Here is a 26,179-nt window from a genome sequence, read left to right on the forward strand (position 1 = left end):
TTCCAGTGGGGTCCCGCCTCCGGTGGCGAGGTATAAGACCCCCTGCTCCGGCAGGACCCCTTCAGTCTGAACTGGTGTATTCGTGTTAGTAGTTCCATTGTTACTCTATTAAAGCCTTCAATACCGAAGCCTTGGTTCCACGTGCTTATTGTCGCGCATCACCACTAAAATAGATTATCTGTTTATTCATATCAGTGCTATTGGTGGGATTTGCAAACTGGATTTTACACTGATAAAACTGCAGTTCACTAATCTGCAGCTCTTGTATGTCCCTGGGGGTAATTATGCTGCACAGGTTAATGAAGTGATGCTGATGAGTACCCGCTGCAAGATGGCAGGCCTAAACTTTAATCTTAAAATGTTAAAACCTTGCAAACTTTTTTGCTATTAATAATGCAGGGCAGCTTCTGACAGGATGTGACTTTGTCAATATGCATCCTCCCTGCCAGGCTGCAGTGGGGTTTGCAAAGTTGGAAACATCTGAATTGCACAGTGTGTTTTAATTGGGTGCTTTTGCATTATGTTGAGGGCGGTTCCTGCTTTGCAGCCAGTTGCAATCTGCCTGCCCGGCCTGAACATGGCTGCCTGCTGCCCGCTGCCTGGTTTTTTTGCAGCTACGCAGCCGATCCCCAGATCCGCCTGTCCATCATCCCCAGATTGCTCACGTCATCCAAAGGTTCCGACCAATCGGAGCACAGGTCCGGGCCACGCCCCTTTCCCGTCTGCATTTCTATTGGGTGGGAGGGCTGCCAGTCATATTTCCGACCAATCAGAGGAGTCCGGTCAGTGCCCGCCTTCCCGTGGAGACGGGCACGCTCAACTACCAATCAGGACCCGGGCTGCGGAGAGCGCCAGCCAATCGAAGCGCGGATCGGGGGGGGGGGGGAGAGGGGAAAACCCGCCTTCTGCGTCATGGCATCACACGCTGACAGGCCGATCCGGTCTCTGATTGGTCGATCCGGCTGTCAGTCAGGGGGCGGCTGGGCGGGACGGCGGAGCGGATTGGCCGGCGGCGGCGCGCTCCACTTTGACCCTCTTAAAGTGAATAAAACATCATGAGCGGTAGGTCGCTTTTTTTTTCAAAAAAAAAAGAAAATAATTTGTGTTTAAAGGAGAGTTTGGGGAATGGCGGCCGGGAGGCGGGGGTCCGGGTGGAGCGGGGGCGGGCGGGCTGACAGGCGGGCGGGCGGGCTCGGGGTGGGGGATGGGGCTGGCGGGGGCCGGGGCCGGGCCGCCCGCTCCGGGCGCTGCCGCCAGGTTTTTTTTTCCCCCTCCGACATTTAAAGGTGCAGCGGGCTGGCGGCGCGGGGCGGCATCCACCCGAGTGGCGAATGTTAATGACCAGATTTGCATTGCAAATCATTAAAATCAATGATTATTTAATTATATCCGGAGCCGGTGTGGGTTTTGCACGGGCAGCGCCAGGGTGCCCATCGGCAGCCACCTGACAGTTGGCATCAGCCGCCCCCCCCCCCCCCCATTGCCCGGGCGCCTCCCCGCCCCTGTGGAGGGAGAGAGAGGGCGGCGGGGTGGCCATGTGCCCCCCAGACAGGATCTGGCAGCACCCATGCAGCAACGCCAATGTCCCCCCCCCCCCCCCCCCCTCATTAGCTCAGGCTGAGCACCCTCACTGAGTGACTCTCGTCAAGGTTTAAAGACTGGATCCACCAAACTATCACAGCACACACTGAGGCCGGACAACCTGTCCTGAGGGTTCACGCTCCAGCACTTTTGTGGGTCGCCAGTTGTGCGATTGTGTTTCTCAGGGTTTACAGGTTGGCATCGTCGAGCACAAAACCCAACGTCACTCTCATCACCGGTGCAATAGTGACCGCAGTCTCCCAACACCAATCACTACACACAATATGTCAGCATCCAGTCCTGTAATATACAGGGCGGCACAGTGGTTAACACTGCTTGGCACTGTCACTTAGTTATCACCGGGGATCCGTCCGGCCTCGGGTCACCGTCTGTGTGGAGTTTGCACATTCCGCCCCCCCCGTGTCTGCGTGGGTTTCCTCCGGTTTCCTCCCACACTCCAAAGGTGTGCAGGTTAGGTGGACTGGGCTATGCTAAATTGCCCATAGTGAACCAGCATATGCAGGTTAGAGGGATTAGCGGGGTAAATGTGTGGGGATAGGGCCTGGGGTGGGATTGTTGTCAGTGCAGGCTCGATGGGCTGAATGGCCACCTTCTGCACTGTAGGGATTCTATGATATGTCAGCATCCAGTCCTCTAATATACAGGGTGGCACAGCGGTTAGCACTGCTGCCTCACAGCGCTGGAGACCTGAGTTCAATTCGGGTGACTGTGTGGAGTTTGCACATTCTCCCTGTGTCTGCTTGGGTTTCCTCCGGGTGCTCCGGTTTCCTCCCACAACCAAAGATGTGCAGGTTAGATGGATTGGCCCCTTAATGCCAGAGGGATTAGCGGGGTAAATACATGGGGTTGCCTTGGTGGGATTGTTGTCGGTGCAGGCTCGATGGGCTGAATGGCCTCCTTCTGCACTGTAGGGATTCTGTACTGAATGGTAGTGCACAAAGCTGCAATGTTGTGGGGAAGGGCAAAACGTGAGGCCATCAGTCTAAAATTGTCACAAAGAAAAGAGGAAAATGCAGAAGAAACCTTTTTACCAAAACAGCGGTGAGAATCTGTAACTAGTAACCACAGGGACTGCTTGAAACAAATAGAATTATTGAAGGACAAGGTAGGGAGAACAGAATTGAAGTCAATACAGTTGTGGGTGAGGTGAGGAGGATTGGGTGGAGGCTGGTCTGGAGCATAAGTGCTGGCGTGGATGGGTTTGGCTACATTGCGTGTTTCTGTATTATGCATTCCATGTAATATATTACGGAATGCAATGCTGTCATATATTGTACCGCAGCATTGGGTGTAATTTACCATATTTGGTGCTGGGTGTAATGTATGTACTCAGCACTGGATGTAGTATACTGTATCAGTATTCTGTAACTTGATTTTGTGTCTCTGTGCCCTGTTTGAGAGCACATTTCCACTCCATCTGACGAAGGAGCAGCGCTCCGAAAGCTAATGGCATTGGCTACCAAATAAACCTGTTGGACTTTGACCTGGCGTTGTTAAAACTCTTCCTGTGTAGTATACTGTATCCAGCACTGGGTGTCATTTACTCTACACAGGTATACCTAACAATGAGATTTCAAGCTGACAAAGCTACACAGGGCTACTTGCCTGTTAATCAGCAGAAGGAACATGTGTTAGACAGAGCTAAGTGATCCAACAACTCTCAGATCAGAAATAAGCTCTCCAGTCCTGCTACATCCAGTTGTGAATGGGGTGGACAGTTAACCAGAGCAGGAGGCTCTTAAAATACCCCTATCATCAATAATGGGGGAGCCCAGCACATCAGTGCAAAACACAAGGATGAAGCATTCGCAACAACCTTCAGCCAGAAGTGTCAAGTGGATTTTGGCCAATTCCGGAGGTCCCCAGTCTCACCGGTGCCAGTCTTCAGTGAATTTGATATCAAGGGATGATTGAAGACTGTAGGCACTGAATACCACAAATGCCATGGGCCCTGACAACATTCCAGCAATTGTACTGAAGACTTGTACTCCAGAACTAGCTGCGCCCTAACCAAGCTGTTCCAGTACAACTGCAATACTGACAGCTACCCAGCAATGTGGAAAATTGCCCAGGAAAAAGCAGGACAAATCCAATCTGGTCAATCACCGCCCCATCAGTCTACTCTCGATCATCAGCAAAGTGATGGAAGGGGTCATTAACATTGCTACCAGGCGACTATTACACAGCAATAACCTGCTCACTGATGCTCGTATGAGATCCATCAGGGCCATTCAGCCCCTGACCTCATTATAATCTTAGCCCAAAAGGGCTGAACTCCAGAGGCGAGCTGAGAGTGACTGCATTTGACATCAAGGCCACATTTGACTGAATGTAACATTAAGGAGCCCTAACAAAGTCAACGGGAATTGGGGGGGAAGCTCTCCGTTGTCATACCTAGCACAAAGGAAGATAGTTGTGGTATTGGAGATCATCTCAGTTCCAGGACATCACTGCAGGAATTCCTCAAGGCCCTGAGCCTAACCATCTTCAGCTGCTTCATCAGTGATCTTCCTTCCATCATAAGGTCCGAGATGGGGATGTTCACTGATGATTGCACAATGTTCAGCACCATTTGTGACTCCTCAGATACTGAAGCAGTTTGTGTCTAAATGCAGCAAGACCCGGACGATATCCAGGCTTGGGCTGATAAGTGGCAAATAACATTCGCACCGCACAAGTGCCCGGCATTAACCATCCCCAGCAAGAGAGAATTTAACCATCGCCCCCTTGACATTCAATGGCATTACAAAGTACAGAAGTAGGCCATTCGGCCCCTCGAGCCTGCTCTGTCATTTAATAAGATCATAACTGCTCTGTTTGTGTTTCGAATTCCACAGTTTTATCTACCCCCTCGATCACCTTTGATTCACTTGACAAACAAGAATCCATCTACCTCTGCCAAAGGAATTTCACTGATCCCGCCTCCACTACCTTCTGAGGCAGAGAGTTCCAAAGTCGCACAACCATCTGGGAGAAAAACCTCTCCTCATCTCTGTCCGAAAAGGGCAACCCCTAATTTTAAAACTGTCCCCCCCCAGTTCTGGACTCGCCCATAAGAGGAAGCATCCTTTCATTGTCCACCTTGTCAAGTCTGTTCAGGTTCATTCAAGTCGCCCCTCATTCTTTGAAACTCCAGTGGAAACAAGCCCAGTCTATCTAACCATCGCCCATAAGACAACCTGTTTATTCCAGGTATCAATCTAGTAATCCTCCTCTGAACCACCTCCAACGCACTTGGATCCATCATGGAATCCCCACTATCAACATCCTCGGAATTACCATTGACCAGAAACTAAACTGGACTATCGTATAAATACTGTGACCAATACTAAGAGCAGGTCAGAGGTGAGTATTGCACCTCCCGACTCCCCAAAATCATTTACTCTCCAGTGCACTTGCCTGGACTATTGCAACTCAACACCAACAAGGACAAAGCAGCCCACTTGATTGACACCCCATCCAGCACCTTAAACATTCATTCACAATACCACCAATGCACAGTGGCAGCATTGTGTACCATCTACAAGATGTGCTGCAGAAACTGATCAAGGCTCCTTGCAAACTCACAACCTCCGTTACCCAGAAGGACCAGGGCGATAGTTGTATGGGAACACCACCACTTGCAAGTTCCCCTTCAAGCCACACAACATCCTGACTTGGAAATACATTGCCATTCTGTGCTGTGTGTGATATACTATGTACAGCATCACTGGGTGTAACATACTGTGGTTGTAGTGCTGGCTGATATAATTACAGTAAGAAGTTTAACAACACCAGGTTAAAGTCCAACAGGTTTATTTGGTAGCAAAAGCCACACAAGCTTTCGAGGCTCTGAGCCCCTTCTTCAGGTGAGTGGGAATTCTGTTCACAAACAGAATTTATAAGACACAGACTCAATTTACATGAATAATGGTTGGAATGCGAATACTTACAACTAATCCAGTCTTTAAGAAACAAAACAATGGGAGTGGAGAGAGCATCAAGACAGGCTAAAAAGATGTGTATTGTCTCCAGACAAGACAGCCAGTGAAACTCAGCAGGTCCATGCAACTGTGGGAGTTACAAATAGTGTGACATAAATTCTGATTCTAGGATCGCATGATAAAGACTCAGGAGGAAAAAAGCAGAAATATTTATGTGAAATAGTGTGACATAAACCCAATATCCCGGTTGAGGCCGTCCTTGTGTGTGCGGAACCTGGCTATCAGTTTCTGCTCCGCGACTCTGCGCTGTCGTGTGTCGCGAAGGCCGCCTTGGAGAACGCTTACCCGAATATCAGAGGCCGAATGCCCGTGACCGCTGAAGTGCTCCCCAACAGGAAGAGAACAGTCTTGCCTGGTGATTGTCGAGCGGTGTTCATTCATCCGTTGTCGCAGCGTCTGCATAGTTTCCCCAATGTACCATGCCTCGGGACATCCTTTCTTGCAGCGTATCAGGTAGACAACGTTGGCCGAGTTGCAAGAGTATGTACCGTGTACCTGGTGGATGGTGTTCTCACGTGAGATGATGGCATCTGTGTCGATGATCCGGCACGTCTTGCAGAGGTTGCTGTGGCAGGGTTGTGTGGTGTCTTGGTCACTGTTCTCCTGAAGGCTGGGTAGTTTGCTGCGGACAATGGTCTGTTTGAGGTTGTGCGGTTGTTTGAAGGCAAGAAGTGGGGGTGTGGGGATGGCCTTGGCGAGATGTTCGTCTTCATCAATGACATGTTGAAGGCTCCGGAGGAGATGCCGTAGCTTCTCCGCTCCGGGGAAGTACTGGACAACGAAGGGTACTCTGTCCACTGTGTCCCGTGTTTGTCTTCTGAGGAGGTCGGTGCGGTTTTTCGCTGTGGCGCGTTGGAACTGTTGATCAATGAGTCTAGCGCCATATCCTGTTCTTATGAGGGCATCTTTCAGCGTCTGGAGGTGTCTGTTGCGATCCTCCTCATCCGAGCAGATCCTGTGTATACGGAGGGCTTGTCCGTAGGTATAATTAACCATACCTGATTCTTATGGACTGGGTATAATACATACAAAACACATACGTACACACGCATGACAGTGTATCATAATATTGTAGTGTTTTGGATGTAAATATTCTGGGTTCATTAAACTGAGGCAAACAAAAATCCACATTCTGTCAGATCTGGAAATCTGAAATAAAACAATGGGTTTTATTGTGGCTGAAACCCTCTGGAGAAAAGAGACATTGGCATTTTGGTCAGATTAGGGTAGTAAAGTAGACTGATTTTCAATTCCCATAAAGTGTGACTTATGGTTGAATGGGAGCTTTGTGTTAGAGGGGGGTGTGGTAATGGAGGTTTGGGTTGGGTTTGGAGGAGTTGTGGTCGCTGTGGGATGCCTGGTTCTGTGTGTGATTGGGAACTATGGGGTGGACGGAGGTTGTTCCTGTGGAAACACTTGGGGGGTGATCTTACCAACTCATCACGCCAGTCAATCGGTGTGGCGAACCAGTAAGGTTGGGCGAGAGATGAAAAATAGGACTCGCTCCCGGTTTCTTGCCTCTGGCAATGTTATTGGCCATGTCCCGAGGCATGGTACATTGGGGAAACTATGCAGACGCTGCGACAACGGATGAATGAACACCGCTCGACAATCACCAGGCAAGACTGTTCTCTTCCTGTTGGGGAGCACTTCAGCGGTCACGGGCATTCGGCCTCTGATATTCGGGTAAGCGTTCTCCAAGGCGGCCTTCGCGACACACGACAGCGCAGAGTCGCAGAGCAGAAACTGATAGCCAGGTTCCGCACACACAAGGACGGCCTCAACCGGGATATTGGGTTTATGTCACACTATTTCACATAAATATTTCTGCTTTTTTCCTCCTGAGTCTTTATCATGCGATCCTAGAATCAGAATTTATGTCACACTATTTGTAACTCCCACAGTTGCGTGGACCTGCAGAGTTTCACTGGCTGTCTTGTCTGGAGACAATACACATCTTTTTAGCCTGTCTTGATGCTCTCTCCACTCCCATTGTTTTGTTTCTTAAAGACTGGATTAGTTGTAAGTATTCGCATTCCAACCATTATTCATGTAAATTGAGTCTGTGTCTTATAAGTTCTGTTTGTGAACAGAATTCCCACTCACCTGAAGAAGGGGCTCAGAGCCTCGAAAGCTTGTGTGGCTTTTGCTACCAAATAAACCTGTTGGACTTTAACCTGGTGTTGTTAAACTTCTTACAATGTTATTGGCCCCTTCTGCCAGCGAAATCAGCCTTAGCTAATTTCAGTCTAATTAGTGAGTCCCAGACGCAATCATCCAGGCTTTCTTGAACTTACCTGCTCGCTGGTGGAGGTTTTCACTCCATTCAGTCATTCAATCCTCATTTTAAGATTATACTTCTTGTCCTAATAAATCAGTTCCCTTTATGATATCCCGTGTCCAGATTTTTAATGGGACATGCCTCTGTAAACTCAGACTTGTACTGATGATGGGGCTGTCATCTAACTAGGTTCAGCATAGATTTAACTATCATCTTGAGTGACTCTGCATTCATGTGTTCACTTCCTTAAATGCTCACAATTCCAGGTACTAATCAGCTGTAAATTGAGGGGCTTCCAGACACCAGGTCTGCACTTGCCTTTCCCCATTGTGTTTGCCTTTGTCCTGCAGTCAAGGTTTAATCTGAAATAGGAAAGAAACTAATTGCATTTCAATAAAAGGAATTGTATTTCTGTGGAGTCTTTCAGATGAATTGTAGGCACTGTTTTATGCACCTTGGGACATTACATTGTGTAAAAGATGTTGTGATGTAGGAAGTGCAGCAGTCAATTTGTACACAGCAAGCTCCCACAAATAGTAACGTGATCGTGACCAGAGAATCTGCTTTTTGTGATGTTGATTGTGTGATAAATATTGGCCAGGACAGGGGGGAGAATTCACTCACTCTCTTTGAAATGGCCATGATGTGGAGATGCCGGCGTTGGACTGGGGTGGGGCACAGTAAGAAGTCTCACAACACCAGGTTAAAGTCCAACAGGCTTTACGAGCTTTCGGAGTGCTGCTCCTTCATCAGGTGAGTGGAGAGTTGGATAACCGTTCTCCAAGGTGGCCTTCAAGACACGACAACGCCAAATCGCCGAGCAGAAACTGAAGTTCCGCATGCATGAGGACGGCCTCAACCGGGATCTTGGGTTCATGCCACACTATCTGTAACCCCCCCCACCATTCGGCCTGGGCTTGCAAAATCTCACTAACTGTCCTGGCTTGAGACAATACACATCTCTTTAATCTGTGATTATCCCTCTCTCCACTCACATTGTCTGTACCTGTAAAGACTTGATTACCTGTAAAGACTCGTATTCCAGCCATTATCTTGCAACTGAGTCTGTGTCTATATATGCCCTGTTTGTGAACTCAACTCTCCACTCACCTGATGAAGGAGCAGCGCTCCGAAAGCTCGTGATACCAAATAAACCTGTTGGACTTTAACCTGGTGTTGTGAGACTTCTTTCTTTGATATTGTATCATGGAGCCTTTTACATCCACCGCTTGCTGACTCGGAGAAATGTGCAGGTAGGTTTGATTAGGACAGGTTTGGGTTGCATCTGAGCAACTTGTGGAATTGTTTTTGAGAGCGGCACGGTGGCACAGCGGTTGGCACTGCTGCCTCACAGGGACTTGGGTTCAATTCTGGCCTCGGGTCACTTTCTGTGTGGAGTTTGTATGTTCTCCCCGTGTCTGTGTAGGTTTCCTCCCACACTCCAAAGATGTGCAGGTGGATTGGCCATGCTAAATTGCCCCTTAGTGTCCCAAGATGTGTAGGTTAGGGGGATTAGCAGAGTAAATACCTGGGATCGCAGGGAACAGGTCTGGGTGGAATTGTCCCTTAGTGCCTGGGGGATTACATGGGGTTGCGGGGGTGGGGCCTGGGTGGGATTGTTGTTGGTGCAGACTCGATGGGCCGAGTGGCCTCCTTCTGCACTGTAGGGATTCTATGATTCTATGAAGGCTCAGGCAAGTGAGATGGTTGAGGGCAGCTGGGAACTTCAGAACCCAAGCCCTATCATGGAATGGCATCTTCAGAAGAGGAAGGAAGTAAAGTTGGGGGAAGGGAGGTGAAGGAATGGGAAGAGTGAGAAAACAACAAGGGGTGAGGTGTGCAGCTTTCATGAAGGAAATTCCTTTCCATATTCCCTTTGTAAGCAATGCTTTGTTTTCTCTTTCAGACCAGCAGGACACAATGGCAGCCACCACCACGATTAGTCCCTGTGAATATCTCCAACCAACAGCTTCAACCATGATAGAGGTAAGGGAGACATTTCTCCAGTGTGGCACCAGCTATCGAAACAAAAATCATAGCTCCAGGAATTGTAACACCATTTGGTCATTGGTTGAAAACAAATCATCCAAATCCCGCAGTTTCAGGATCACTGGACAATGATCAGAACTTGAATCTGACTGATTCACACCTTGCTTGGCAGAGAGAGGCTGATCCTAGTTTCAGGAACCCAACAGGAATTTGTTAGTTTGGTTCAATGTGAGGGTGTGAATTTACCTCCTGAGATAGCACTGACTTAGACTCAGGAGCTTCCCATGTGTGTTAACAACATGGCAGCCAAACCATGGGCTTATGGTTGTTTCCACAGCTACCTTTTCCTGGAACAGGTTGCTAGCCTGTTGCCAGAGGGTTCAGCTTGAGGGGTGCCACTCTGCATCAAGCATGGCTGACTAAGAGAATCTCCTGCTTAGCATCGGTGTATTGGAAGGATTTCAGATTGATTATCAACCTGTCTGCCAAGTTATGAATGCACCTTCCATGCTCATCAAGCCACGGAGCGGGACTTGAACCTGGAGGTTCTGGCTCAGAGCAGAGAAACTACCCCCTGCGCCACAAGACCACTGTCCAAGTCATTAAGGGTCCCACGGAATTAAATTACATTCTTTGTGTACATCATTAAAACATTCAGGGCAGTTTGACGAATGAGCAGTGTGAATGAGAAGTCTCAAACACCAGTCGCATTGACTGAACAATTGTGTAAATGATGTCAGATGATTCCCTGATGGTACATGCAGTCATTGGCTGAGCCCCCACACCTTCCAATAACACACCGATGTAATTTGTCTAAACATTGTCAGGAACTACATTGGCAAATGTTCGGAGACAAGATGTGAGGTGTGGTTTAATGGGCAGCGTCTTCAACGCTGAGTGAGATAGTCATGCATTCAGCCTCTCCTCTAGAGATTTGAGCACACAATCCATGCTGATATTCCCCAATTCCATACGAAGGGGATGCTACAATGTCAGGGGCGCTGTCTTTTGGATGAGCCAGTAAACCGAGGCACCGTCTGCCCTCTCATGTGGACATAAAAGATCCCACAACATGATTTGAAGACAAGCAGGGGAATTCTCTGCCCTCCATCCCCCTCACCCCCTCTTCTCCCTCTCCCCACCACCCTCTGTCCTAGCCAATACTTGTTCTTCAAGCAGCATCAATAAAACACATGCTCTCATTGCTGTTTGTGGGACTAATCTATGTAAAAAATGGTTGCCATGTGTTTTGCATTACAATAGTGACAATACTTGGCTGTAGAGTGCTTTGGCACCTCTTTAGGAAATTGGGATGGACAATTAACGCTGGCCTAACCAGCAAAGCCCACGTCCCATGAATGAATAAGAAAAAGAAAAGTGCATTAGAAAAGCAAGACTTTCGAATGTTTCTTATTTCTTTCCTTTTTTCCTCTGGCTGTTGCTACAGGATTCACAGCCATCTCCTCTGGCCCTCCTGGCAGCCACATGCAGCAAGATTGGCCCTCCGGCTGTGGAACCCAGCTCCTCACCCACCCCAGTGGCTGTACAGATGGTCAACAAGAAGCTTCCGCTGTTGAAGCCAGCTCCAGCACCTAATGGGCAAAATGGCAGTAATTTCAGCTTAATTGGAGCGAATGGGAAACTTTTTCAAATCCAGGGGCCGCAAGTCACCAGCCAAGCCATTAGCCCTTCCATTTCTGGACAGTTAGTGCTGGCTATTCAGAACCAAGCGATGGTCAGCAAAGGCTCACGACAGAACATTCAATACCAGGTGATCCCCCAGGTCCAGACGTTGGGGGGGCAGCCCCTTCAGTTTGCCAACGTCCAGCAAAACATGGCAGGTCAGATTCAGATCATTCCGGGGACCAACCAGGCCTTTGTCACCACTGCAGTGGCTTCCAACGCACAGAAGATCTCTCCCCAGGCGGTGCAAGTGAAGCCCACTGTGTCACTCCCTGTCCAGGTTCAGAAGATCGGGGGCACACCTGTACAAGCCCAGGGCAACATCATCAAACTGGCAGGTGGTGGAAACGTGGCGTTGTCTGTACCTGTAAGTAATTTGGTTGGCGCTGGCGATGGAACTGCCATACAGTTGACTGGTGATGCCATATGTGGAGCTGGCTCACCAAAGCCCAAGAGGTCGAGAAGGAAATCAGCAAATCCGGCAGCGGTGACAGAGACAGTGACACTTGTGGAGGCTTCATCAGGAAATGTCATTCAGCCAGGAACCAATGTGCTGTTGGTGCAGAGCCCCGGTTCCAATGTTATGCAGCAAGTGCAGGTGGTGCAGCAAAAGCAGGAGCAGGCGGTGCAGACTATCCCCCAACAGGCCATCCGCGTGGTGCAGGCAGCCTCCATGAGCGGCCACAACCTTCCCACCGTCCCCCAGAAATCCCCACAGAACCTGCCGGTCCAGACCAGCGAGCACAACTCCACGCCGGTCATCATCAGAACACAATCCGTCTCTTCCTCGGGACAGGTGAACTGGCACGCTTTGCAGATGAAGAACTCCTCAGCGCTTCAACAAGGCTCTAGCCCCTCCGGCACTTTCCCCCGGATTGCCCCAGCCTCGAGTGGGAAGAGATCCTCTGCCGGCTCTTTGATCCGGAAGGGGACCGCCTTGCCAAGGATTGCACCAGCAGGGGGTGCCATTAACCTGAACACTGCACAGTTTGCCACTGGCCAGGCAATTCAGACCATCAGCATCAACGGTTTACAGGTGCCAGGAGTTCCAGTAACTGTCACCAATGCTGCAGGTGAGAGGCAGTTTAGTCAAGAGGTTTCACACCAACAAATTTAACACAGCAAGTCCTTGTGACCGGGATTGCAATGAGCGAAAGGACAGTGGAATCAGATTCAAAATTAACTTTCAAAAGGGAATTGGATAAATGTTTGCAGGGCTGTTGGGAAAGGGCTAGTGGGGGGTGGGGAGGGACAGTGGGACTAATTCAACGGCTCTTTCACAGGCACGAAGGGCCGAATGGCCTCCTTGTTATGTCTGCGATTCTTGGATTTCGAGCAAATGTTAAGAATTTATTGCAACAAGTGAAATAATTGAGAGAAACAGTCAGAGGGCATTCAGCCCTTTGAACTTTCTTTATCGTTCAGTTATTGTGGCTGAACACGAAATGACACAGCACAGAAAGTCTATTCAGCCCATCATGCCTGTGTTGGCCCTTTTGAAAGAGTTTTCCAATAAGTTCCATCGTCCTGCTCTTTCCCTCAGCTCTGTCATTTTTCTTCCCTTCCAAGTATTTATCTGATTCTATTTGAAAATTAATATTCTGTCTCTCCCACTGCCCCTTCAGGCAGCACATTCCAGATAATTGCAGCCTAAAATAATTCCTCTTTACCCTGTCCTCTGGTTCTTTTGCCAGTTACCTTAAACCTGTGTCCTCTGCTTACCGACCTGCCAACAGTTGGAAACATATCTTTTTCTGATTCTAACATTTGACTGGATAGCATGGATAAGGAGAAACTTCACCTCAAATCCTGTTTGCTGGTTATCCCTTGATGCCGGTATCAAGGTACTGAGGGAACACTGTCAGAGGATCAGTACTGAGGGAGCGCTGCACTGTTGGAGGAGCAGTACAGAGGGAGCCCTGCACTGTCGGAAGAGCAGTACAGAGGGAGCCCTGCACTGTCGGAGGAGCAGTACAGAGGGAGCCCTGCACTGTCGGAAGAGCAGTACAGAGGGAGTGCTGCACTGTGAGGGGTGGTACTAGAAGGAGCACTGCTTGGTCGATGGAGCAGTACTGAGGGAGAGCCACACTGTTGGAGGGACAGTACTGAGGGAATGTTACTCCGTCGGAAAGTCAGTACTGAGGGTGTGTTGTACTGTTGGAGGGACAGTATTGAGGGTGTGCTGCACTGTCGGAGGGACAGTACTAGAGGGGAGCTAAGTTGGTAATCAGATAGGTTAGTGAGTGAAAAATGTGGTGTGGAGGGGCTGCCCTTTTTGTTGGAGCTGAATTCTTCATTAACTGCTATTCTGCCTAGCCTGGAAATGCTTAATGCTAAGTCTGGAGGTGTTCCGTTCCCCAGAATCAACATCTGTCATCGCCATGTCAGTGGCTTCATTTTGTCGAAGCCAGCCTCCATAAACTTGAGCTGACCTAAAACTCTACTGTCCATATCTTAACTCTCACTATGTCCTGGCCATCCATCACCCCTACACTTGCTGACTTACATTGACTATCAGTCTGTCAGAACTGCAGGTTTTAAATTTTCATCCTTGCTTTCAAATCCCCTCCATCGTCTAACCTCTCCCTATCTCTGTAATCTCTTCCAGCCCTAACAATCTCCAGGGTCATTGCACTCCACTATTTCTGGGCTCTTGAGTATTCTGATTTTAATCACTCTAACATTGGTGGGTGTACCTTCAGCTGCCTGGAACTTCAGCTCTGGAATTCCCTCTCTAAACCACTCCACCTCTCTCCTTCTCTAAGACACTTCTTAAAACCCACCTCTGCCACCTCCTTATATTTCTTTATGTCACTCGGTGCCATATTTTAGAATCATAGAATCCCGCCAGTGCAGAAAGAAGCCATTCGGCCCATCAAGTCTACACCAACTCTCCAAAAGAGCATCCCACCCATGCCCTCCCCTCCATCCTATCCCTGTAACTCCATACATTTACCATGGCCAATCCACCTAACCTGTACATCTTTGGACTTGTGGGAGGAGACCCGACCACCCTGAGGAAACCCACACAGACACGGATAGAATGTGCAAACGCCACACAGACAGTCACTCAATGCTGGAATTGAACCTGGGTCCCTGGTGCTGTGAAGCAGCAGTGCTAACCACTGTGCCAAGTATGAGGAAACTTCTGCAAAGTGCCTTGGATCATTTTACTGTGTTAAAAGCGCTTTATAAATGCAGGTTGTTGTTTACCCAGCAACAACTCTACAGGTGGATATAAAAACAGCAACCTGAGAAAGAAAATGAGGAGAATCAGGAGGCAAAGAGAGTAACGAATTGGAGGGTTTTTTCAGAGCAGGGCTGTGAGATGGATGTGGAATTTTGGTTTATTACTTTATATTTGTGCAGTTTCCCCTCCCCCATCCCTCTAAACAATGAGTTCCTGGCCCCAACCCCCAGATATTCCAGATGAATAGGTCAGAGGCCACAGAGAATGGACATAAAATCATTGGAAGAAGATGTAGTGGAGTGGGGAGATGAACTGAAATGTTTGCTCTCAGAAAACTGTCGGGATCTGGAACAGTTAATCTGAAAAGCTGATTGCATGCCTAATTTTTAAAGGGTGTTGAATAGGTGCTTGAGGATGAGGAAGTTACAGAATTACAGACATAAAGCAGTGACTAACAGCAATAGGCCCTAGCAGCCTATTGGTCTTCTTCTGAGCAGTAAGTTTCTCTAATTCTCTGAAGGTTCCCAGTGGAGGGACAGTGCTTTCCCAATGAGAGTGGAGAGCTGAGGGGCAGGCATTTGCTCTGTCCCAGTCTCACAGTCTTATTGGAACATGGTGTTAGAGCTTGTTGAAGAATGCCACGGAGCCCAGGGTGGCTGAAGATGTAATTAGAAAATATTGGGGAAGGGCAACAAACCAGCTGAAACCAGATGTTAAGACAAAAATGAATATGAACAGGCCATTCAGCCCATCATGGCTAAATCCTGAGACCCAAGTGCAGCTTCATCACAGCATCTTAGACAGTTCCACTATTAACACCTCTGCCACCAATCCTGAAGCTCATTCCATGTGAAGAAGAAGACACAGGCCCTCAATTTGCTTATTACAATATTTCCTTTTCTTATTGTTATATTTCTGGATTTTACCTTGTTAGCACTAATTTTTAACACCAAAGACCACTCACATTAAGGAGCCGTAGCTCACACAGAGAGGGTCATTTTCATCATTGTCGCTGAATGGGCTGTAGGGTTGAAGAACGGTGGCACACTGGTTGGCGGCGCAGTTGTACTGTGGCTAGCATTGTTTCCTCACAGCTCCAGGGACCTGGGTTCGATTCCCGGATTGGGTCACTGTGGAGTTTGCACATTCTCCCCGTGTCTGCGTGGGTTTCCTCCCACAGTCCAAAGATGTGCGGGTTAGGTTGATTGGCCATGCTATATTGCCCCTTAGTGTCCCGGGATGCGTAGACTAGAGGGATTAGCGGGGTAAATATGTGGGGTTACGGTGATAGAGCCTGGGTGGGATTGTTGTTGGTGCAGAATCGATGGGCTGAATGGCCTCCTCCTGCACTGTAGGATTCTATGATTAATATGAAGGGGTTAAGGAATGTGGGGATGCAGAATATTAGAGAAGCGGGATGGAGTGAGGGCTTTGTAGGGATTTGAAGACAAGCAGTTGACCTGACAGATGATGGAGCCTATTGAAATCAGTGAGGTGAATGTGTTGAAAGGCGATAGGGATACTGTAAGTTTGAAATCGAAGGTTACGGGATTCAATTTCTGTCCGATGAAAGAACTATAGAATAGTATGTCCAGAGATTGGTGCTTTGCTTTGGGAAGGACATCAAGGCCATGAAGCAGGTGAAGAAGAGTTTCATTCAGACAATAGCAGGGATAAGAGTTTTAGATTGAAAGAGTGACAAGAAAAAGAAGAAAAAAAGCTTGGGTTTATATCGCACCTTTCGTGACTTCAGGAAGCTCCAAAGTGTTTTACAAGCAGTGAAGTACTTTTGAAGTGTGGTCACTGTACCAATGTAGGAAGCTGTGATCACTTCCACGACAACACAGAAGGTTGAGGAGATCTGAGAGAAGTTTCCAAATTATAACAAATATTGAAAAATTAAATCACAAAGAATAGTTTTTACTGGGAGCAGCTGGGGAATCTGGAAAACGAGGTCACAGTTTCATAATAAGGGGACTGACCATTTAGGACTGAGATAAGGAAAAAAAATCTTCAAAGTGTTGTGAATCTTTGTAATTCTCTCTTCCAGAAACCTGTGGATGCTGACTGAGTCTTTGAGTATATCCAAGACAGCGGTCAGTAGATTTTCAGGTATTAAGGGACATAGCGATAGTGCAGGAAAGGGGGGGTTGAGATTGGAGAGCAGGCTCACAAAGCCAAATTGCCTCCTCTAGTTTCTGTTTATGTTCTGATTGAGGCAGTAAAGTAATAACATAAATTTAACATCTTTACTAAAAGACTGAAGGGGTCAAAATCATTTAATGCACTAGCGTTCCTTTGTGAATTGAGTACAGCACAGTTCCCCTGGGAAGCTGCTGTGAAGCAGTTTCTGTGAAGTTCCCACAGCTACAGATGGGATGAACAAGGGACAAGATAGTGGGAACTTTGATAAAACACAAGGAAGTAGCCTTAACAGCTATGCTGTGCATGTGTGGATGTCTGGATGGTGTAACCATGTAGGCATGCTTCGTTAGTAATTGAATATTATAATTAGGCAAGTGTTTCGAGGTGGTAACTTGGTAACTATATTCATATGACATAAATTAAAGTAATTAGAACTATTAGCTGTACGACTTCAGAACAAATGTGTACTTGTGGTTGGCATATGCGAATTACTCGTAAGATGACCAAAGATATAATTACTGCTGCCATTTATCACTCAGGAAGTCTGATGCCACTTTGTGGAGGCAGAGTTCCCTGCTAACACTTGAATAAAGACCAATTTAAAACTCCAAAGGTTTCTTCTAGTCTCTGAAGGGGAACGAAGTACATAGCAGCGAGATAGCTGTGAAGTTCCCTAACAAAGACGGATCCCTTTATACAAAAGGTTGCTGGGACATGGAGTATCCAACAAGAAACAGTGCGGAAAGCATTTTAAAGGGAAAGTGAATAATTTCATGAAATAGAAAAATTAAATCTGAATATTGATAAAGAGAATCTGAAAAGATCAGACGGACTGAATGGTCTCCTTTTGCGTTGTACCGTTCTGTGATTTGTAATTAAAATTGTTGTTTTAATCCCGACAGGACAGCAACAGTTAAGTGTACAGGCGGGAGTCATGTCTCCAGTTTCTGCCAACAATATCACCATCACTGGATTAAGTCCCAGTCAGCTCAGCCAGCTTCACATGGAACCAGCCTTACCGACTGATGAGATTGCAGAACAGCAGGTGCAACAGAGCAAGAAGATGAAAAGAATGGCCTGCACTTGTCCAAATTGCAAGGATGGTGAGAAAAGGTGTGCCCTGCTTTTCATTCCTGTCTCTTGTTCTACTTTTGGGTTTCCTTTCTCTCCCAGTTACTTATGGATGTGGACATTGCAGCAAGACCACAGCTGTTGCCCCATCCCCTACTTGTCTCATGTGAAGGAGGGGATGAGTCATCGTGTCCCACCACTGCAGACCATGTGGTGGAAGATACTTCCACAGTGCTGTTAGGTCACGAGTTCCAGGATTTTGATCCACTGGCGACAAAGGAACAAATTTTCTGTTCACTTGATATCCTCATAGAGTCACAGAGGTTTACAGCATGGAAACAGACCCTTCGGCCCAACTTGGCCATGCCACCCTTTTTTTAAAACCCCTAAGCTGGTCCCAGTTGCCTGCGTTTGGCCCATATCTCTCTATACCCATCTTACCCATGTAACTGTCTAAATGCTTTTTAAATGACAAAATTGTACCCGCCTCTACTACTACCTCTGGCAGCTTGTTCCAGACACTCACCACCCTCTGTGTGAAAGAATTGCCCCTCTGGACACTTTTGTATCTCTCCCCTCTCACCTATGCCCTCTAGTTTTAGACTCCCCTACCTTTGGGAAAATATATTGACTATCTAGCTGATTAATGCCCTTCATTATTTTATAGACCTCTATAAGATCACCCCTCAGCCTCCTACATTCCAGAGAAAAAAGTCCCAGTCTATCCAGCCTCTCCTTATAACTCAAACCATCAAGTTCCAGTAGCATCCTAGTAAATCTTTTCTGCACTCTTTATAGTTTAATAATATCCTTTCTATAATAGGGTGACCAGAACTGCACACAGTATTCCAAGTGTGGCCGTACCAATGTCTTGTGCAACTTCAACAAGCCGTCCCAACTCCTGTATTCAATATTCTGACCAATGAAACCAAGCATGCTGAATGCCTTCTTCACCACTCTGTCCACCTGTGACTCCACTTTCAAGGAGCTATGGACCTGTACCCCTGGATCTCTTTGTTCTGTAACTCTCCCCAACACCCTACCATTAACTGAGTAAGTCCTGCCCTGGTTCAATCTACCAAAATGCATCACCTCTCATTTATCTAAATTAAACTCCATCTGCCATTCGTCAGCCCACTGGCCCAATTGATCAAGATCCCGTTGCAATCCGAGATAACATTCTTCACTGTCCACTATGCCACCAATCTTGGTGTCATCTGCAAACTTCATAACCATGCCTCCTATATTCTCATCCAAATCATTAATATAAATGACAAATAACAGTGGGCCCAGCACTGATCCCTGAGGCACACCGCTGGTCAACAGGCCTCCAGTTTGAAAAACAACCCTCTACAACCACCCTCTGGCTTCTGTCATCAAGCCAATTTTGTATCCATTTAGATACCTCACCCTGGATCCCATGAGATTTAACCTTATGCAACAACGTACTATGCGGTACCTTGTCAAAGGCCTTGCTAAAGTCCATGTAGACCACGTTGACTGCACTGCCCTCATCTACCTTACCCCTTCAAAAAACTCAATCAAATTTGTGAGACATGGTTTTCCACTCACAAAGCAATTCTGACTGTCCCTAATCAGTCCTTGCCTCTCTAAATGCCTGTAGATCCTGTCTCTCAGAATACCTTCCAACAACTTACCCACCACAGATGTGAGGCTCATCCTGTGCAATAGATTGTTCCTGCTGAAGGTCTGGAAAGAGCCTAAGTCTTGACTCTGACCCACCTCTACCCTGAAGCAGCACTCTGTCCCAGAGCTTCCCTGTTATCCACCCAATTGGGGCTATCATCAGACAATGCCAGTAGGGGGTGACTTCCTTCCTCTCTCTCTCTCTCTCCCCCACCACCACTTCTGAGAATTCTGTAAATAAAACTGCATATAAAAATACTATTTAAACAGATAGTGGATCTGTAGGGGAGGGTGTGGGAGGCAATGGGTAAGGCAGATATGACAATTTATATTAAAAATTAAAATGAAAAACATCCTTGGGTCTGAATGCAGTGTATACCTGAAATGGAAACCTGTAATTCCTCCCTCAGAGCCAACCCATCTGCTTTGTATATTCTCAGCATTACATTACACGCTGTTACTTTGTATAGCGATCAGAGACACCGATGAGACGGTTTTTATTATTTATTAATGGATTTTTAAATTAATTTGTTGGGACTTGGGTTCTACAATTTCATTTTTGTTCTTAGAATCACATGAACATACACATTAGGAGCAGGAGTAGGCCATTCGGCCCCTTGTGACTGCTCTGCCATTTGATAAGATCATAGCTGATTTGATTGTGGCCTCCCCCCCCAGTATCCTTTGATTCTTTTGTTAGTCAAGAATCTAACTCTGCCTTAAAAATATTAAATGATCCTGTCTCCACTGTCTCTGGGGAAGAGAGTTCCACAGAATTACGCCCCTCTTAGAGAAAACCATTCTCTTCATCTCCATCTTAAATGAGTGACCCTTTATTTTTAAATTGTGCCCCCTAGTTATAGTCTGCCTCCTTGGTTTCTTAGATCTTGTTTTTATTGGACAGAATTACGGAATTTCTTTCTCCAGTGATTCTGTCTGAGAAGGGGGCGGTTTACTTGATTGACTGGCCAACTTTGCGCGAGTTGCTAATCTCACTAGGCCATCGGTTACAGTGCTTAAGGCTAGAATTAACATGACTTTTCCTTCAATCTAGGAGTGGAGAGGTAGGGAAGAAGAAGCACGTTTGCCACATTCCAGGTTGCGAGAAGGTATTCCGGAAAACGTCCTTGCTACGAGCCCATGTCCGCTTGCACACAGGGGAGCGGCCATTTGTCTGTAGTTGGGTCTATTGTGGGAAGAGGTTTACTCGCAGTGATGAGCTACAGAGGCACTCCAGAACTCACACAGGTCAGTGCCACATAAGCAGAGTAATTGTGTTCTTAATGGACAGTAATGATCTTTTAACGCAGTGTGTGCGGCACAGGAATTCTGCCAGATATCAAAGGAACTTTCAATTTGGCTTGCCTATTAATTCCAGGTGTTTTCTGTAAAAGTCTCATATTTAACACTTTATCAAATGCCTTCTGAAATCACATCTACTGAATAGCCCTTCCTCACTGACCACTGTTGCATCCTTAAGGAATCCAGTAAATTTGTGCACCATGATGTATTGCTTCTAAAGCTATGCTGACTAGCCCTGAGGACTAGTAAATTTGTTAATGTATCAATTTTCATGTCTTTATTAACTTTAAGAAAAGGCAAGTTCAAGTAAAATGTGTATTTCATAACTTTATACTCAAAACACGCTTTTCAAGAAACTGAAAATGACAGGACGTTCAACCGGACAGTGACAGTGTCTCACGAATTGGAACAACTTTGTGGCCAACAGCATGTTTTTAAAGTGCAGTTGCTGCTGTAATCCAAAGATGTGCGGGTTAGGTTGATTGGCCAGGTTAAAAATTGTCCCTTAGAATCCTGAGATGCGTAGGTTGGCGGGATTAGCGGGTAAATATGTGGGGGTAGGGCCTGGGTGGGATTGTGGTCGGCGCAGACTCAATGGGCCGAATGGCCTCCTTCTGCACTGTAGGGTTTCTATGATTTCTATGATGTCAGAAACATGGCAGCCAATTTATGTACAGTAAGATCTCTCAAAGAGCAGGGCGATAATGGCCAAATAATATTTTTTTGTGATGTTTAGTTGAGGGGAATAAATAATTATCCCTGCCCTCCTTTGCAATCGTGCCATTGCATCATTTAATTTTTGGGATGACAAACTCAGAGGTCAGTTTAACATTTTATCTGAAAGACACCGACTAAACAATGCAGTATTCCCCCAGTCTGTGGCAGCCTTCTGTCTCTAAGGTGATGGTTTACACCGTGGTTGTCAACATTGTGTTAAGTATCACTTGGTGTGGCTCAGGAGCCCCACTCTGGCGTGGCAATCTGCTGAAATTGCGTCAGAGAAAGACAGAGCGCTGAGAAGGTGCTTCCTCAGTGCTGTAAAGGTGCTTCCTCAGTGCTGTAAAGGTGCTTCCTCAGTGCTGTAAAGGTGCTTCCTCAGTGCTGTAAAGGTGCTTCTTCAGCACTGCACTGGATTTTGTCAGCCTGAGTTCTGTACTCAAGTCTCTGATGTAAGGTTTTGTAGGAATAACCTGTAATATTTATCATTTTATGTCAAATTAAACCTCTGCGCTTATTGTGTGTTGCAGGTGACAAACGCTTTGAGTGTGGACAGTGCCACAAGCGTTTCATGAGGAGTGATCACCTGACCAAACACTACAAAACACACTTGAACACAAAGAACTTGGTGTAATGACTGCGGGGCACTGGGGAGATAATAATCTCCATAGCAACACACGTCGAACATTTTAATTTTCTCCTATGTTTTTGCATTTTTAAAGAAAAGAAATTAACAAAAAATGTTTTCCCAGAGGGAGGGAGGGAGGGGGGGGGTCGTGTTTGGCCTTCCTCCTCCTCCCTACGCTACAGATTATTTGGACACGTTATTACTGTGGTAACCAGCATTACCAGCAAGACGGCACAGAGTGAAGAGCGCAGTGGATTGGGGGTGGGTTGGAGGCTGCTGGAATAGAGAGAGAGGAACGCAGAGAAGTGATTACCAAACCCAATCCCAACCTGGGATATTCTGTCCATTCCTCCCTGTGTGATGCAGGTGTAGCTTTGCTCATGTCTTGTTTTTTAATGATATGTTGCCTTAGATTTTGTCACATATGATAATGAGAGCTTTGTACTGTGATTGCGTGGAGGCTTTTCAATTAGTCAGCTTGCTATTTCTTTTATTTTAAAAAACAGTATGTTTTTATTTTCCTAGTGCGATTCTGACACAGGATCATGAGGTGATTTACGTCCAAATGAGCTCCATCGTTGGACATAAGTAGAAGGAAAAAGAAAATTATTCTTTTTTTAAAAAAGTATTAATTTTTTTTAACGAAATCCTGGGATTGTAGTATCCTGCAATGTTTAATAGATCAATAAGCATGGTGTTTACTGTTGCTTCAGAGAAATATTGGTTGTATTTTTGAGCTATGATTGGAAGGAAATCTGACTTTATTTTAGTATATAATTTTTGGATGATATAAGATGACTGGTAATGAATTTCTTAATTGGAGGTCAATACAGTTAGGGAAGGAGAATACAATCAATGCCCACATTATCCGAAAAAACAGCCAGGGACTCTATTTCGGCCCTTTACAGTGAATGGGCTGAGAGTCCCGGCTGTTATGTCCTGTTCTGGTTTCTCCCATATTCTTAGTATCATGGGTTCAAACAAAACGGGGAGATTTCTTGTGTTTTCTGCAAGAAGCCCACAGGAAACCTTTCCCAGTTCGCACACAGCAGATTGAAATAATTAAATACTAAATGGAATGGCCCCATATTCTTAAATGTGGAAGAGTAGGTTATTCTGTTCCCAGTTTTCTCCCCTTTGCTCTGGTGAATCTGGTGAGGGCAATGCGTCTATGATTTCCAGCAACCCCTTTGGTGCATCATCCAAATGCTCATCTTTTATATTTGGGAGAGCAACACAACCAAGGCAAACACCGTGTGTGCCCAGCATTCACACACGCTGAGGTTTATCTTCCATTTGTAACATTTAGGACTATGGGGCAGTTCAGTTGATTACACATGTCCTTTTTAAAGGGTCAGTCCTCATCCTGGTGAGTGGCTACCAGCCAGTTAAACCATTTTGTGACACCGTGCGGAAGTGATGTCAGAGCACTTCCTGCACCATCACAAGGACGTTTCTACTGTGGGACATGCACTATTTCCTGGCTGTGATGTCATTTCTTGTGTGTTTGTTTTTTTTTTAGAAAAATAACTAAAATAAAATGAAACGTTTTGTGCTTTGGTTAAGTGGAAGGAGACACATGAAGTCATTTGTTTCTGTAAAGGTTTCTCAAATGTAAAGCCATTTACCCAGTGAGGTGACCTAAACTTGAGTGAAAATGAATTCAATTCTGTGTTATATCTATTCCAAACTTCTTCCTCCACTAACAGTGACGTATTGTGTTTTATCTTTCCACTATGTAGTTTTAGCCTTCTTACCTAAGGAAGGATATAGTTGGCTTGGAGGAGATGTAACAAAGGTCCATCAGGCTGATTCTTGGAATGAGGGTATTTGAGAAGTGATTGAGTAGACTAAGCCTATATTCCCTGGCATTTAGAAGAATGAGATGTGATCTTACTGAAAACATAAAATTCTTAAAGGGTTTGACAGGGTGGAGGATGTCAGGACGGTATTTCCCCTGGCTGGGGAATTTAGAACTACAAGTCACAGTCTCAGGAGAACGGGATTGACCATTCGGGACAAGATGAGGAGAAATTTCTTCACTCAGGATTATGAATCTTTGTAACTCTATCCCAGAGGACTATGGATGCTCAATCATGTATCGAGTATATTCAAAACAGGTTTTTGGGTATGAAGAGAACCAAAAGTGATAGTGTGGGAAAATGGAATCGAGATCAAGGGTCAGCCATTACCATAGCGATTCGGGGAGCCAGCTCAAAGGGTCAAATAACTTACTCCTCATTGCTTATGTTTCTAGGTTATAGAATCATTGAATAATACAGCACGGAAAGAGGCAATTCATCCCACCATGTCTGTGTCTGCTCTTTGATGGAGCTATCCAATGAATCCTACTCCCCTCTCCTTCCCCATAGATTTGCAAAATTTTCCTGTTCAAGTATTTATCCAATCTTCTTTTGGAAGTTACAATTGAATCTGCTTCCACCACCCTTTCAGGCAGCATATTCCAGATCCTAACAACTCGCCGTGTAACCCAATATTTCCTCATGTTGCCTCCAAGTTATTTTGCCAATCACCTGCCACTAGGAACTGTATCTGCTTATTTAACACCTCTAACTAATCTCCTCTTACCCTTATGGGGAACAGTGTCAGCTTCTCCAGTCTCTCCACATAACTGAAGCCCATCGTTCTAATAATTCTCCTCTACCCTCTCCAAGGCCTTTGGGGCAGTTTGCAAATTGTATTTAAGTCAAACATTCAGCTCACACTCAGAGCAAAATAAGCATTTCTAATCCCCCTCCCTACAACCCAATTAACGTTGATTATCTGTACTGTTTGAACATGGGGTGGGATGGGGAGAGGGGCTGAGCTGTGTAACCTGTTCCTCCGCTGTTTTACCCACTTGCTGTCGGAAGTCTCAGTACGTACTGAAGGCAGTTTCTCAGATATTAGTAAGTTCAGAACTTTAAAAATACTGCATTCTATATATTCTTTTAAATTAACCTTCTTTCACAGTATGATACGTTTGTCAAATTCCACAGATATAAGCAATTACTGGCAATGTGGGCATTAAGAGAAGTTTTACCTCTTCAACCTGAGTTTCCCCAATAGGTGCGGGCACTCTCACTGTGCTGTCCGGGTGGGAGATAGGTAGAAGAGGGGCTCGAGATAAAATGTGCCAGGGTTCCTGTTCCTGATCACTGTCTGCTTCAGCTGAGGGCAGTGTTGGACTCAGCTGTGACACTCTCTGCCATCTCCCGGCACTCAGTGAGTGACTGGGTCACATGAAGGTGGCAAGTTACTGAGTGAACAAGGTACCAGTGGTCTACATCTTTGGGAGGGGTTGGATAAATATTTGGGGTTGGAAAGGTAGGAGATCAACTTCACACAGCAAGGGTGTAACTTAATTGTTCAGTATATAAGATCTGATGGTAATTTACAGATTTGTGAAGATGCTTTACTTTTCCAAAAGCAACTTTTGATAATGAGTGAATTACTTGGTGGGAAAAGGACTGAATTTTGATCAGGGTTATATAATTGGGACGTGTGCTTCCTTACTGCCCATTCTGGAAATGAACAATATTTGTTTTCAGATTTACTGGATTACCATCACCTGTTCATTGTGCTAATTGCTGGTTTAAATTAGTTACTTTCAGAGCTTCCCTGATCCTTGCTCTCAAATTACTGCGCTCCCCCAACCTTTTCTGATAAGACAAGAGAATCCTCTGCCCGAGGGGAGAGTCTGTGTCTGCCTGGCAGTCCGTGCAGTACAGGACAGAGCTGAGGGTCAGTGGGGATGATAGGCACAATGGGTACTGGTCTGTCCGGTACCCTTGCTGCTGCAACTCGTGTATCACTGTTTGTTTTTTAAAAGTGCTGTCTTAGCAACTAGTCTTCGTATGATGAATACTGCTTGGATTTATGAGGTGTTGTAAATGTTCTTTGGTATATTATATAAAAAAAATAAAGAATGGCAGTCGGGG

At 46.2% G+C, this 26,179-nt stretch overlaps 1 protein-coding gene across 2 annotated transcripts; it reads left to right on the top strand.

The window, feature by feature from the left end:
- The first annotated feature begins 986 nt into the window (after positions 1-986).
- On the top strand, positions 987-26,179 carry sp2 (sp2 transcription factor). 2 transcript variants are annotated; one of them, XM_078224261.1, is made up of 6 exons: positions 987-1,062; positions 9,773-9,852; positions 11,303-12,611; positions 17,776-17,986; positions 20,646-20,839; positions 22,141-26,179. In XM_078224261.1, the coding sequence occupies exons 1-6, from the start codon at positions 1,056-1,058 to the stop codon at positions 22,242-22,244; spliced, it is 1,905 nt and encodes a 634-aa protein (XP_078080387.1). In that variant the 5' UTR covers positions 987-1,055; the 3' UTR covers positions 22,245-26,179. The 2 variants fall into 2 exon arrangements, with proteins under 2 accessions (XP_078080387.1, XP_078080388.1); XM_078224262.1 differs by lacking the exon at positions 987-1,062 and adding an exon at positions 2,623-2,643.

The sequence above is a fragment of the Mustelus asterias genome, chromosome 11 (genome assembly GCF_964213995.1).
Source record: "Mustelus asterias chromosome 11, sMusAst1.hap1.1, whole genome shotgun sequence".
Taxonomy (NCBI): Eukaryota; Metazoa; Chordata; class Chondrichthyes; order Carcharhiniformes; family Triakidae; genus Mustelus; species Mustelus asterias.